The sequence below is a fragment of the Cinclus cinclus genome, chromosome 2 (genome assembly GCF_963662255.1).
Source record: "Cinclus cinclus chromosome 2, bCinCin1.1, whole genome shotgun sequence".
NCBI lineage: Eukaryota > Metazoa > Chordata > Aves > Passeriformes > Cinclidae > Cinclus > Cinclus cinclus.
Window position 1 is genome coordinate 7,963,769 of NC_085047.1, and position 15,848 is coordinate 7,979,616.

The window sequence follows — 15,848 nt, forward strand, 5'->3', positions numbered from 1 at the left end:
AAGACTCTTAACTAAGAGGCTAACAATAGATACAGGAATGCTTCTGTATTATGCATATAAATTTTTATAGATTTTGAGCTTCGTCACTGTTATTATAGTAACTTGTTTCTGGTTAAATCATAGGGTGGGAAAATATTTTTTCAATTGTGTTTTTCAGAGATTCCAGTTTTCCTGCAATTTAATATTTTTTTTGGGGGGGGGGGAAGGTTTTCAAAATCATAATTCAAGACTGAAAGAAAAGTTTGAGTGCTTTCCCTCAGCACAGATACATTTTTCCTTTGTGAAAATGAACTATCTGTCCCTCATACCTACCCTGTGTAGGTAACAGTTATAAATCCATGTATTTGGATGATTAAGTATTTTCTATACACTTGACTGTTAAAATCAATTGGGAATGTTTCTGTGTGATGTTGCTTTCATTTTAAACAACTCTCCTATGGTTTCCTGGATTTTGACAGTTTGATTTTCCTATGGTATTTTTATCTGTGTAGATACTATATAATACTAAGCTACTCGCTCTGTCTTTTGAATTGCTTTTTTATTCAAATAGATAATACAGTGCCTTCTGTATTTCTTGTTAATACTAGTTTCCCTTAGTTTTCTAAGAGAAGCACAGAAATAGAAAAATGAACAAAAGATTTCCTTTTTTAATCTGATCTAGTAAACTAGTTAAAGATGTTCAGAAATTCTGCAATGCAATTGAAATACTTAAATCACAAATGGAGCTGCATCTCCCTCTTTTGGAAAATCAAAGCATGACTTCATGACTTGGCTTAGAAGATAGGCTTTTTTGCATCTTTCATATCTTGATAGTATTTTAATCTTAATTTATTTTCGTTCTCTGAGGGAGAAGGGAAGGGGAAAGAAGGGGGAATTGTGAATAAATATTTTATATCCATAAGTTTAGATTGTAATAGCTGATGTCATGATATATTTACAGAGCAAATAAATCTCTCTCCAATGATTTCTGAATGGCACAGATTTGTCAGCAGAACTTTGTTAAACATGTAAATCACCAAAAAAGTACTATTGTGTCTGATAACTAAGGAACATTTTTTTTCAATTTTTGATTCAAATGCTTGTCCCTTTAGCAGATTTGTTTTTTCAAAAAACAGTTAGGAAGAAAAAGCAAATGAGACAGCTTTGCATCAGCTGATTTAGTTTTGGTAGTAATCATAAATTGATCAGGAAAATAAAGCTGAGGGAAGGAGTAACGTGACTAGTGTTTCATTACTTTTTCTTTCCAGTGTAACCAGTTTGCAATTTAGGAAGAACAGCCTGGAAGAAGCAACATGATGTCCATTCTTTCCAAAATTTCATTTCAAGGTTTATATCAATTCACTGTAAGGAAATAACTTCGGTCTACAAATATCTTGACAGATACACTTGATTTCTTGGTTATTTGGAGCAGTATGAATAAAGTATGGTAAAGTTTTTCAGGGGAAGTTGAGTTCTGTAAAGATCTTCCATTTTCCATGCTTCTTGCCCTACTAGTTTGGGTGAAGGCTCATTTGGGAAGGTACTCCTGAAATGGGGAAGCTGAAGTGTTGAAGAGCTTCTGATTCCTTCGCTTCCTTGCTGCCTTTCCTGAGCTTTGTTATAGGGCTGTGCAGGGGCAAGAGTGAGGCACTAGTGCAGCAGCTGGGCTTGCTTCTTTGTTTCTTGCTTTCTATTTCTGAGGTGTTAAAGAGAAAAAAATTATCTGGCCTCTAAAAATCTGTCAGGTAAAGTGAGACAATTACAGAATAATGCTCTTTACCATGCTGTTTGATCCCAAATTTTTATCAGGCTTTTGTATTTTTTTTCTTTTTTTTTTCTTTTTTTTTTTTTTTTTTTTTAATCTAAAGCTGCTTTAAAGTGAACTTTCAAACAAAAAAACCTCCAGTCCTGGGCTCTGCAGCAGGTTTCAGTGTGTTATCAGTGTTCTGCTGTGGACCTATACATTAAGAACCAAACATACTGAAGTATTGCCTTTAGATTCCAGTGCCTCTCTTACAAACCAGTGCTGACCTGTAGAAAGAGGAGTAGCTCTTTGGTTTCCTCTGTGTTCGTGAGGGGGTGTTGTGATTTTGTTTGTTGTTTTAAGTGGCCTCAGTTTACACTGTCCACTGGCAAAAGATCCTCAGAACCGTGTGTTCCATCCTGGGTGCTAAAGTCAGGATTGATTCTTTTTGTGGATGAATGTAAGTGGGTTAGCTGTGCCACTTAATTAGTGGCTTGTCTTCATTTTATTCTGTCTTCACTCAGAGTCAGGATTAAAAACATGAAGGAGACAAATTTATCATGTTCGGACTTGGCTGTTTATTGAATCTTATCTAAGGTACAGAGAGTTCTGCAACACTTCTAGCTACCAGCTAGAAGTAAGCAAAATGGTGGTGAATTTAGCTAGTTACAAGGTCTTTTAAAGCTGAACAGTCCAATAGAGAATTAACACCTATATTATTTATACTTTTGACCCAATAACCAAATGTCTGTGACCCGCAGTGCTGCACTAACTGTCAGAACAAAAACTACTACCTGAAAGTATGAAGAAGAAGAAAGAAGACTGAAAGAGACAACACCCCAAAACTTCCATCTTGTCCCGTATCTGTTGTAAAGAGGGGATCCCGGCACACATCTATTACTATTTTCTAATAACCTCAAATACAAAACCCTTTACCATGTGAAATCACACATTTCCATTCTAACTACACACCTGCGACTCTAACTCAGTTATTCCAAATCTGGAAGCCTTCTCCACAGCCTCAAGTCAAAAGCAGTGTTCTCCAGGGGGTCAGTGCCAGAAAGCACAGAGAGTTCAAAACTCCCAGGCTTCTGGGTTCCAAAAGATGAATAGGACAGGCAGGGGTGTGTGTAGCACAGTAGGAGTGGGTCTCTTCTTCCAGGTAACAAGTGACAGGACAAAGAGGAAATTTCCTCCAGTTGTGCCAGAAGAGGCGTAGATTGGATATTAGGCAAGATTGGTTATGCATTGGAAGAGGAAATTCATGGAATTGCCATCCTCTGAAGTTTTCAAGAAAACATGTGGATACAACACTCAGGGACGTGGTTTGGTGGTGAGCACGGTGCTGGGCTAGCTGTGGGATTCTATGGTCTTTTCCAATCTAAACAAATCTATGATTCTTTTTCTGGAGCAACTTGAGGGTGTTGAGAAAAGGATGTACAATTTAAAGAAAAAAGAGAATAGCAGGATTATATTGGCATCTTGAAATTCAGGACCTGTCTTTGAAACTGAACAGCATTTATGAAATAAAATCTAAGACCAGGTCTTCTTACAGCAGCAATGTGTCCAAAGTATGTTGGGTCAGATTCTTTTGTATACTTGTAAATTTGTAGTGTTTTTTTCTTGGTTACTCTATTTATCTACAGCAAAAGTAAAAATGTAAACTTTTATTTTCTACGGTGCACATTTAAAAAAATTTTGGTATTCGAGCAGAGTTGTTTTCCATTTTTATATACTTTTAGAACAACTGAGGGAGGGAAATACCTTGATGTTAGATTTCTAATAAATTTAACGTAGTAGAAAAACCTTGTTATCACAGCATCTGATATAATGTTCTAGGGAGTCTTTAAGTGCTTATCCTGCTCATGTTTTATGTTTTGCATTGAACTTGCTTTTAAGTCAGATGCATGTTATTGAGATAAGATGTTTCCACATGTATTCCTGTGGCTTTTATATTTGGATAATTTTGTGTCAGAAATGAATAGAACTGAAGCTAATGAAATCCTGTAGATTGTAAAAGACTGAAATAATAGCTTATTGCCCTTATATAACAAGTTGCTGACATTTCCATATTTATATTAAAGCTAGTCCACTCTCTCATTTTATTAGCTATTGTTGGTTTGATGGCCAATTTAATTTTATCATTGTATTAAAAGCCACATATACCAAGAATCATTCTAAGTGTTTTCAAGCTATTAAAGTAATGAAATAATAACACAGTGTTTCAGAACAATTTATTGGATTGCATATATTCATCAGTTAGTTAGTTATCATTTTGTAATTTTCCTTTCTCCAGCTCAAGTATAAATGATACACCACTACATAATAAATTTCTCAAACAGAAATATGCCTAAATTCATATATATATATATATATATATATATATATATATATATATGTCTATATATATGTCTATATATCTATATATATATATTTAAAGAACTGGTCCAGAAGATTTTACTTTTAAATAAAAATAAATATCTGAAAAATAAGGAACAACAGCATGGCTTTTTATTTCTAATGTTTGAGCCTATCTCCTAATTAGTGGAAACTGAGGCAGACACCTTATGGGAGCACATCACAATTAAATGAAATGCTCGTGTATGGATTTGAAGTCTGCTTTAGATGCAGGCACTGAAAGCTAAAGGAGTGGTTGCTGAGCAGAGAAGTTGTCTGATCTTGTTCAACTGTCCCTTGAATTATTCTCTCACACTGTTCTGAAGATCTCTGTGTGTGTACACTGGGAGTTGGGGTAGCTAAATGGAGCTGATGTGAAGAGAAGATGAAGGTAGGCAAATGCAAAGAAAAAGGGATATTCATAAGCATATGAATTTTAAATGTGGTAGCTTGTGGCCTGTTGCTGTGGTGTTTCATCTGTCATAGCAATAGCACAGCCACATTAAGCTCCAGTTTTACACGTGGATTTGCATTTCGTTGCAATTCATATTTGTGACAAAGCTTTACAATTTATTGTGACCCTTTCATACTTTTTATCATTATAGATTGTCTAAGAAAAAATGTGTGGTGTCTGCTCATAAGAAGCCATCAGATTTCCCCTAGTCGTACTAGGTTGAAAATTGCCTGAATGTAGGCACAGAGTTTTCCTTTAAATGCCCCAAGATATCGAGAAGGAGTTGCTGGCTCTACTATGGATGATATAAAAGGCCTGTTTTATTTTGGAAAGGCAGAATGATGGGATACCCAAGAGTCTCAAATGTCTGAAAAATCACGGCCTCTCAATCTCAGTTGTCCTGCATTGGCAGAATCATTATATTAAATGAGACCTATTTCAGCTTTTGAATTGCTCCTCTGTGTTATTGGCTTTTCTTTATGATACTGGACTGACCTCAGAGTGATGGTTTCCCCTTAACTGTAATAAACTGCTTTTGAGAGTTTTAAACATCATCAAACAGACTCATAACCCCTATATTTAGTTTTATCCTACAGCCTACTCCCTATTCCATTAATTTCCTATCCTCTAGTGGACAGACAATGAAATGTATTGTTACTTTGGTACTAATGTTATTGGGAGGTTTAGGTCCTGCTTTGTCTTCCAGGAGTTCAGCATTTGGAAAATTGGAATGCACTTGTGCATACCTTCAAAGCCAGCCTTTGTTGGTTATGTTTTCTCTGACTACAGTTGTACTTTTTTTTTTTTTATAGTGCTTTTTATTCAGATTTGAAAGTTCATCAAAATTCATCACTTAATAGTTTATTACAGTGGTTTGGGATGCTAAACTTCAAGATGCTGAACACTTCAGACTGAAACTTTGAAAACACACCTAACATCCTTATGATGGAAAATGAATGCCAAACAAATTTTTAACCTTTGCATGTGAATGATGTACAGCATAGGTTAAGGTCTTCACTTCTGTTGTTTTGCAGTTGTACTTACATAAATTGTTTGTCTGTGTCATGTCCATTTTATTGCAAATTGACTTTTTAATATCAGCTTTTGAAGGACATTTTCATTCTGTCTTCCTGACGCTTATTTCTGAGAGGCCATTTATTTACATGTATTTATATCTTACTTGGAAGCCAGATTCATGTGACATTCAAAGGTCTCATGATGATTTTGAATGTTTACCACTAGGGGAGGTGGGAAAAAAACCCCTAAACTATTTAGGTGAGCAATTTGTAAAGTTGATGTAGGCAAATTCAGCATGACTTACAAAAAAGTAGGAAATTCAAAGTGTTAGAAGTTTCCGGTGGGAAAGCCATCATGGAGACTCTGGAAACAGGACGGAAAAACATATTTTTGATAATTCTAAGCAAGCTTGCTGTTTTAAGACACTTCCCCTCTCAGCACACAGACACAAAAAAAATATCATTATGTCCATGTACTATACAGTTTAATAATATATCACTTGAGTTCATGTTTCACACAAAGAGGTGGTTAATGTAGATGGTGGTAAGTTCTTTACATCTGTTATTTTGTCTTTGTTTCATTCTGTCTAAATTTGGGCAGTGTAAATGCAACTGTTTTGAGATACCAGTTTCTTTCTTCTTAAACAGTTTTTGCTGTTTTTTAACAAACTGGGGAGGATGTATTAGTTAGTGTCAGAAACTAGGATTTCCTTTTTTCCCCTGCTCTTGTCCTCTTGTTGGAGTGTTTTCTGTAATAATAGGATCAGAAATACAGGGATTATTTTTGCCTACGATTTTCTTTCAATTAAATCTAAGTAACTGTAAAACAGGTTACTTTTGATGAGGGGCTAAGCTTTTGTCAGCTTGCTTGGTCCACTTGACATGTGTTGCATGCTACAGCAGTATGCATTTTAAAATCTTTATTTAATGGGGATTGTAGTTTTTATATCGAATTGTGGGATGTGCCTCCTCATATACATCGAGAAGTTATCAAGGATATGCCTTGTGAAAATGAGGTAGGTAAATCTCAAGGCCAGTTTGAAAAAGCCTAATTTAAAGTACATCATTGTTTTATATATGTTCTTTAGAGAACAATTTTTTGAGTTGATTAGAAATGTAAAGTTAGCTATAAAGTCTTGATAAGCTAAGTAGTAGCTAGTTAGGCTGCAACTTTTATGAATTTGTTTTTACTCATTTCAAACGAATTTGGAGGGAAAGTACAGTATCTGTTAAACTGATTTATAGGTACTCTGTCAAAAGCACTATGTAATGACTATATTCAGTATTCCTTATGCATGTAAAATCTGTAACAGCACATTTAGAGTATACACAGCAGCTAATCTTTCTGTCTGGACACTGCAGAGAAGGAACCACAAGTCATAATTTGGGGTGAGTGGAGCAAGAGTTTTCACCTGTCTTTGTTTTATGTGTACTTTATATTTTTTCTCCTTTTATTACAACTTTTACTTATATCTAGTTGTTTCAAGAAACAGCAAAGCAAATGTGGGAGTCAAAGCTGTCAGACTGTTTGCATTGGAATTACTTTTGTCAGTCTAAGGCTGAATTGCTATTTGTTTTGTACCATTCATTTTTTTCCAGTTCCTTTGCTCATGCTTCAGGTAAGCATGGTGATAGGAGAGTCCTGTCTCAAGAAACTTTAGAAAACACTATTTGGAGTCTCTTTATTTCTAACTTATTAAAAAACTTTATACAAAGTCGGGAGAGAGGAATAAGATGATTGAATACCGAGCTTGATAATTAAGTCTAGGAAAGACTTGGTAAGTGATATTCACATAAAATGAAGGAAAGTATTAAATCAGCATAGCAACTAAGAATTGAAATTGCCAGGGGTCACTTGATAGATCCACAATGACACTGTGTTGATTGTGCTTCTATAAAACCGAGAAGGAAAGGATTCAACTTTACCATCTCTGGTGTTGTAATAATTGTTTCTCTTGACTCTGCTTTCTCTGAGCACAGTGCCAATACTCAAAAATTACAGCGACAAATAAGCAAACTTGAGGTTTCTACTGTAGGGGTGAGGTTAATCCATAACTATGACTGGATATACTTGAAAAAATCTTTCTTAAGACCACCTATACTCTAAAGCAAGCAACAAATAAATTTTATGATTACTTGTTTAAAATAAGTTCTCCCCCACTCTTTTTCTGAGAATTTTTTGATATTTATGTGGTTAAATTATGTTACTTCTGTTGTTAGATAAATGTTAGATAAAATCTTGGATTGGACTCTATGATCTCAAAAGTCTCTTCCAACCTGGTGATTCTGTGATACCCTTTTCTTTTGAGCATGTGAGTTCTCTTTTATGTGTGAAAACAGACATTTTAGAAGGAATGAACACAAAAAATTGAGATTATGAGCCTTAAAATAAAGCAGACTCTAAAGTTTAAGACTGTTTGAGTGTGTAAACCCAACCCTTAGAATTGTAGATTTCCACCACTTGTTTATAGCTCTATTGCTATCATAATATAAGACAAATAAACATATGTATTTCTAGGAAGTTTCAGTTTTATTTATTAAAATGCTGTCTGTGAAAGTAGCTAGAAACTTGTACAACTTCCTCTAAGTCTCTCAATTCCTGAAGAGTGTAAACCTTAAATTTGTCTTTTTGTATGTATTTTGAATAAATGCAAAATTAACACTTGAATAAAATTACTCCTGAATAAATGGTAAATCAAATGCACTGGTGTTTCACAAATGAGGGAAAATAAGGTCAATTGAAGTGACTACAGAACAGTAGAAGTTCTTACACTTTGTCAGAAGGATGGGATACAAAGATTGGTTGTGCAGTATAACTGTAGAAGTATAAATTGAAAAAGTGAACTAACTGGTTGGTCATTTAAGTGGTTTTCTAATATATATCTTTTTCACAACTTTTTCATTGCTTAATAGTTTTAATAAAGGACAGTGCATAACTGGATTAATATATCATAATAAAGAAATTTACTTTCCCCCCACTCTGGTATAATTTTTGGATTAAACCAGTACTACAGCTAATTAATGCTCTGATTGTAGATTAATTACTTCACATTTCTTAAAAGTGCCCACCCTTCGTAAGCCTGTCTAGTATGAATTATGCTAAAATATTAGAAAAAAAGGAATGCCAAGATGAGTAGATTATTACATGCAGTAATCATTTATGTGATGAGTAAATTTGGACAAAATAATAAGCAATAGCACCATCAGAAGTGTGATATTAGAGAGAGGAGATAAGTTTTATTATTTTAAGAGTAATTTGCAAATTGTCAATGCTATCAGCACGGAGGATCTTCGCAGTGTCGGTATAATTTGCAGAAATACTCTTTGGGTCAGCTTTGCTAGCACAGCTAACGGAAGAAATTCTCCATGCAACTTTACAGTGTTTGCAATAATTCTCTCAGCTTTTTCTGGTGAGGTTTTTGGTATCAATTACTCCATCTTATAAAACCTATTTTGAGTTTTTGGAGTTATAATACTATGTACTGAGGCACACCATTCATACTTCCTTGCCTTATTCTATCAATTTCCATTAACCATTTGCATGAGCATATTTTCCTCTCTGTTAGTCTAGATGACCTTTAAAGGATCCCTTTCAACTAAACATGGTTCTGTGATTCTGCATTCTTCCATGACTGGGTTAAGGATACAAATATTCTATCAAAACAATGAAAGACACTTGCCAGAGGTGAAAAGGCAATTCTTTGATAATATTTTCTTCCAGACTACCTGTTACAAATTGAGAGCAAAGACAAATTACTTTTTTCAACAAAAACAGAGAAAGGAGCAGAAAAACACTCAACCCCTTTCCCATTTGAGGCTTCTTATAATTTAATATTTTTTCTTTCAAGCAAAAAAAAAAAAAAAGCCCCGTACAACCAACAACCTAAGAAATCTCAGTCATCGCTTTCTTAAAAAAAGCAGAATTAGGAATTCTGTGCCTTCACTTGCTTGTACATTTCTAGGTTTTAAATTTGCAAACCATCTGTGTTACTGGTTTAGTGGCAACCAAGTTACCAAGCAAAACCAGAGTGGTGTGCTGTTCCTTCTGTGCTGAGGGGATGGGATGGAATGCAATGGGATGGGGAGAGGTGGAACTTTTTCTTTGCCTTGACACAAAAACTGTCCTGTGCTTCTTGTGTTATCTGTGGTTCCGGGCTATGTGGCATTGTTAAGGACTCACAGAGCATGGAAAAGTAGATGGAATTAAGATATTAAAATTGCCTTACTAGATTGTTTGTTTGCCAAGTTAAACAAATCACAGTTCTCATCCTAATGGCATTATACTGCATGTCTATTTAAATTTATAAGAATATGCAAAGGAAATATCAATGACAGGAGTAATTAGGGAACCTAACAGAAATCCATTTAGGAAGGCTTCTTCTCCCATTACTTATATAAAGCTTATGTATATCCTCACCTTTCAGCTCCTGCTGGTGAGCATCACTCCTGTCTGACATGTCTCGTTTACTGTCCCTTTGCAAATCATCCCTGTGAGCAGGGTCGTTTTTTCTTTCTCTTGACTTGCATTGTGTGTTTGTGTGTTCTTTAAATTAAGTTTCTGTGTAGCCTACTATTTCATTCTGTGCTGTGGTTTGCATAGAAGGCGTTCTGTGACTTATAAGTGACTGCCTGCTTGTGTTGTGTTACTTTATAGGTGGTGATTCGTGCTCAAAACGGCGCCCTCCTCTATCGCATTTCACCCTGGGCAAGATATGTGGTCCGTGATGAAGACAAAGTGAATTATGATTGGGTTCACTGGAATCCACCACAGTCATATATAGTAAGGCTTCACTAGTACTTTCAAGAGGTGTATAATGTTATCTTTGCATCCCTGTTTGGAAGAAAATAAGAGGAGATAACAAACTAGTTAAAATAGCTGTGAAATGAAGGGCTTTTAGTCATGGCTTTGACAGAAATAAACTACTTTAATGATGGATGTTTTTGAGCTGCTTTTTCAGCCTCCTGTAGAATATATACAAATAGTTATTAACGTAGTATTTTAATCTTGGTTTCCCATCTGTTAGGCAAGATTGACAGGTATTCTGTGACAATATGGCTGTTCCTGGTAGGGAGGAGAGCAGGGAAGTATCAGTGCTGTGTTTAAAGATTGGTTATCTGCAAATGTGATGTTCAGTACTCAACATTAGGTTAATATTTCATGAAGTCAGAAAAAAAACTTCCAAAATAAAGTGCCAATGTTCCAGTCAAATCTTTTTTTCTTTCTATCTGGAAAATCTTGTTATTGAATTTAAAGCCCTCTCTAATTCTCACACACTGCTATAAGGGAGAGCACTCTTTGCATGATATATGAAGAATACCCTAGGAGAACATTTGGAAAATTCAGACTGAGTGATGTTGTTTCATATTAAACTTTTTCATGTTTTTCCTGAAAAATGGTATGCATTATATGGTATGGTTTATATTAGAGATGCTGTAACCTCTATTCTGAGTTCAATTTTTGCATCCGCCTCAAATTACGAAGCAACTGCTTGACAGAGAAAAAGTTACTGGCATGGAAAATATTTTCTTTGAAGATACATAACAATGTGCATTAATTCTTATTAAAGTGTGTAGTCTTTTTATCAATTTAGTGGCCTACTCTGTGTATGATGCTGTGTGATATCTCAATGTCATCTAGAAAAAGAACGGGTAGATATTTTGAGATGCAGGGATTGGGATGACCTAGAGTGAAAAAGAGGCCAGAACTTTTAGGTGCAGACAAGGCCATACTGGAAAAATAAAGTTCTTTATGAATAATAGAGGTGTCCAGTGGAAATAAATCAGAGGTCATATGCCTCAACCAGAAGTTTTTTTCTTCACATTCTTCCTTTAGTTTCTAGTCCCATGTGTGTATTCATCTAGTTTTGTTCTACCTTTTCAAAATTTCACCTAAATAATATATTAACAAATACAATATTGACTTCAATAGCTGCTGCATTGTTCAAATATTTTTACTCATCTAGAAATGCTATGTACTGACCTCCAGACTTGGGATTTTTAAATCATATTTTAATCCTAAGTAATTAGAATATAGGTGATTCTGTGTTATGGAACTGTATTCTTTAGGAATAAAGTATTTATAAATTTCTGTTAAGAGATGGCAGTGATTTCATGAACCCGCAAAAAACAGGTCTGCTTAAAACATAAAAACCTATCTTACTATTTTCTCCCTCTATTTTCAAGCAAGCTTCATAGTGATTCAGAAGGACATCGAGTGGAGTGGCTACTATGAATTTGAACAATGAAGTATAATTTAAAGAGAGTATGAAAAAAGTGGTGAATCATAAATGTCCAGTTTCTTGTTCATAAAGGATGTTGATTTCAAACAGACATTTGCTTTAACAGTGTAAAATGGTCAATTGCTTCTAAAATGCTTAGAATGCTCTTAGAGGGAAAGCAAAATAAACCTTAAATTATTTTTCATCTTGTGCAAATCGTGTGGTTATGACAGCACTCATTAGCTGTTCATAATGACAACTGGTTTTTTTTGTTGTTTTGTTTTTTTTGTTTTTTTTTTTACAGCATAAGAATCCTTCTCCAAAAAGATTAAAAAGTCTAAGAATCTATGAATCTCATGTGGGAATTGCTTCCCCAGAAGGGAAAGTAGCTTCTTATAAAAACTTCACATACAATGTACTACCTAGAATAAAGGATCTTGGTAAGTAATACCAGAAATGCTTGCAGAGATAATTTTTGTGTGCCTGGGCTCATTAGAAAAGATAACTGTCAAGTATCTAGAGGTGTTTTTGCATTTCCCAATTACACATACTGTAAAAATAGATTCTTAGGTGAGCAAAAATTATAAACAAATGAAATCTATGGAGAACAAACAAAGACTGAAATAGGATGTGTGAATCAAAGTTCATTCCAGATTTTTAAGTAAAATATGGTTGTTAAAGCCCCAGATGACTATTGCAAGGTAATTTGCTTTTGGCATGATTTGCTTTCAGCTTGAAACAGGACCTGTTTTGTGACAATCTTCAGAAAATACTTCATTCTTAATTGATTCTACTAGTGTAAATCTTAAGTCTGAGAAAAGACAAAAGAAATACCTGGATATTTCTTCTTTTTTTTTGCCAGAATAAGCATGCTAGACTTCTTTTATTCCTGAACAGTAGCTCTGAAGTATCAGAACGAGGGTACTTTAAATATGAAAGACCTTCTTCAAGAAAAGAACTTCTAGTATGTTGGGGAGGATGTGTGAAAAGAGCTGGTACCGTTATCTCAGAAAACACAGCAAAACTGTTCACCTCAATTTCACTTTAATTATTTTCTCCTGTGGTATCTTTGCAGTGTTTCTGTAATGGACCATGTTAAAACTTACTGCCTATTATTGCCTTATGATGAAATATGTATTTTACATTGCTGTGAAATAATCGTGACATCTGTAGCTGAAACCTCTGTGGATGGTGGCTGTGTTTGATTTTTTAGATTTTATTTTATTCATCAGAGTGCCTGAAGAAGACATTTTCTTGTAGCTTTACCTGTTGTCAATGTTTTGTGGCTTTCGCCTTTCGGTAAAGTTGAGCTTGCAGGCAAGACACGGGAGTTTGCACGTCTGGAAGCCCTTAATAAAAAGCAATTTTGGATTTGACATTGTAGAGCTGTGACTCCTTACTGCCAAGGAATTTCACTTGTCCCAAGACGTTAATAGAATTTACAGAGTTAGGAAACATTCTGCTTTGCTTAAATCTTTGCTTTGTCGAGAAATGTTGTGAAAAGGTTGATACAATAAATCATAAAAGCAGTATCAAATTTAGGATATACTGAAATTATAAGTAATGTTCCTTGGTGTTTATGCTAAGTAACCATTGTGGGAATTAAGTATTTTTTAAATATATTTGTAAGGTCCATTAGATTCAGTTTTGGAATGTCTTACTTTTTAGGACAAGCTTGAAGACATTGCTGTGTGCAAACTCTAATATATTAGAGTTTATATCTAGTTTGTAGAAATATGTGCATGACAAATAGCAAAATAAGAAGCAAGCAAATTGAATGAGATTAGTTTCATGCTGTTTATTTATAAAAATGCTGTAAATAAAAACAAGTGCAACAACCCTGAATTGTAAATCAGCAATGAATCTGACAAATTGCTGAGCTCACACCAACTGTCTTCTAATAATAGCTCTGGTTTTAAATGTCACAGCTATAAAAAATGGAGGAAGAATAAAAAAATCTCGCAGCATCTTGTTGAAACTAAGGAATGAAGTGATTATGGTGATAATGGTGGTGGTGTGAGTCTTAATAGCCTGTCGATAAAACCTGATTCTTTAGAGTTCCCTTCCTGAAGACTGTACTGAACTATCTTAGGTGATACAACAGTGTGTTCCCCAGCCCTCTTGTACTGCTGTGGTTCTCAGGTGAACTTGGAATAAAAGCTCATTACCTTCTATTTTTTTCTTTTTGGAAGACTCTCATAGAGGGAAGAAATAACTAAAGTGATTTTGATGGGATAAGAAAAGTTTTCATATGTCGTGAAGTTATAGTCTTGTCTCTAAGCTGGAGAGACGTGGATCTGACAGATGGGCCACTTGGTGGATGAGAAATTAGCAGGATGGTCACACCCAGAGTTTCAGTCAGTGACTTCATGTCCAAGTGGACACCAGGGATGGGGTGGCCTTAAGGTGTTTTTAGGTTGGACATTAGGAAGAAATTCTTTATCATGAGAATGGTGAAACACTGGAATAGGTTGCTCAGAAGTTATGGATGCCCCATCCCTGGAAGGATGTTGAGCAATCTGGTCTAGTGGAATGTGTTCCTGTCCATAGCAGAGGAGTAAGAGCTAGAGGATCTTTTCAGTTGTCTTCCAACTCAAACCATCTTGTGATTTTGTCATAGTATGTGTAGCCAGTGGCTAACCCTAGACCCCCTGACTGTAAGTGTCAAAAGTTGAAGCAGTTCAGGACATGTGGGTTGGCATAACCAGTATTCTGAAATTAAATAAGGATTACACTTATTTCTGTCTACACCTGGGAGATTCAATATGTGTAAATCACTTCACAAATTGACTGTTTCATTTGTAATGGAGATCAACAGTATAAACTGTTAGGTAGAATTGCTTTGTGAAAGTTACTGAATCTTTAGTTGTTAACCATTAACCAGAGGCAGCTAAAATGAGTGAAGACTGGAATGGATATGCTACAGGTATTGAATACTCTTTTAACTATCCTTAAGGCATTTGTTTGTTATTTTTATTATAGGTTATAACTGTGTCCAGCTGATGGCTATTATGGAACATGCATACTATGCCAGCTTTGGTTATCAGGTGACAAGTTTCTTCGCAGCATCAAGGTAAGTTTAAGTGCTCCAGCATCTTCTCTGTTCTTTTCCCTTCCTTCCCATCCATTGAAATCAATATTGCGTGCAGGTGTGTGTTTGCAAGAACATGTATAATGGAAAGCAATGGCTTAGGAGTTTGCTCTACCTTCCTCTTAAATCTGAAATCAATTTGGCACAGTGATCAGTTGCTCTGTGAAGCACTTGGGATAGGGTGCAGACAAAAAGTCTATAAGTAACTTCAGCTGCCGTAGCATATTCCAGGTAATCCACTTTGAGCAGTCTTTATGCATGGGTTTGGGGTTGTGGAATTCTTGGCAGTAACAAACAGGATGTGTAGGACTTTCATGGCAAACAGAACTATACACTGTTCGTAATGAACTTGATTAAAATAATGGTTCTGTGTGTTCTGTGGCAACCCTATCCCTAACAGGCTTGTAATTGACTATACTTAGATTTGAGGCATAGAGTAAAATCACATGAAAAATGAATGTAGATAGTTGTTAAGAAAATTATGATAAATGTGGAAGTCGTAGTTTATTTTAATTTTTTTTTTTTTTTTTTTTTTTTTTAGAGCAGCTCAAGTGGCAACCAGGCTAAATGTAGATTGGCAGTTTTAAACTGGCTTAATTGAAAAAATAGCATGTCGGACAGGAGACAAAAATCTTTTTTTAGGAATAAGAAAATTGCGTAGTACCTAAACCAAATAACTAAGCAGGAAAACAGCAGATGGTTTATTTTGTGGATCATGTGGATATACATTTACTTTTGTAATCATTCTTTATTTTGTAATCATTACTTTATTCCAGCAGTATGCGTCTATTCTTGTCCCTTATGTGCTAAGGAAGTTTTCAATATTAAATAACAGTTTTAAGTTGTATGTGTTATCTTTTATACTGAATTCGATGTACTGTTAAAAAAGGAAGAATAAAACTGAATCTATTTCTGCAAAACATTGTGTGGGTTATGGAATTTTGCTAAT

The 15,848-nt window shown here is 35.0% G+C and overlaps 1 protein-coding gene across 1 annotated transcript in view; it reads left to right on the plus strand.

The window, feature by feature from the left end:
* Nucleotides 1-15,848, plus strand: part of GBE1 (1,4-alpha-glucan branching enzyme 1) — a 134,768-nt gene that overhangs the window by 47,387 nt on the left and 71,533 nt on the right. Inside the window, exons 4-6 of the mRNA XM_062511525.1 lie at nucleotides 10,245-10,370; nucleotides 12,113-12,248; nucleotides 14,791-14,881. Of these exons, the coding sequence (XP_062367509.1) occupies nucleotides 10,245-10,370; nucleotides 12,113-12,248; nucleotides 14,791-14,881 (353 nt within the window). The remainder of the gene's footprint in view (nucleotides 1-10,244; nucleotides 10,371-12,112; nucleotides 12,249-14,790; nucleotides 14,882-15,848) is intronic.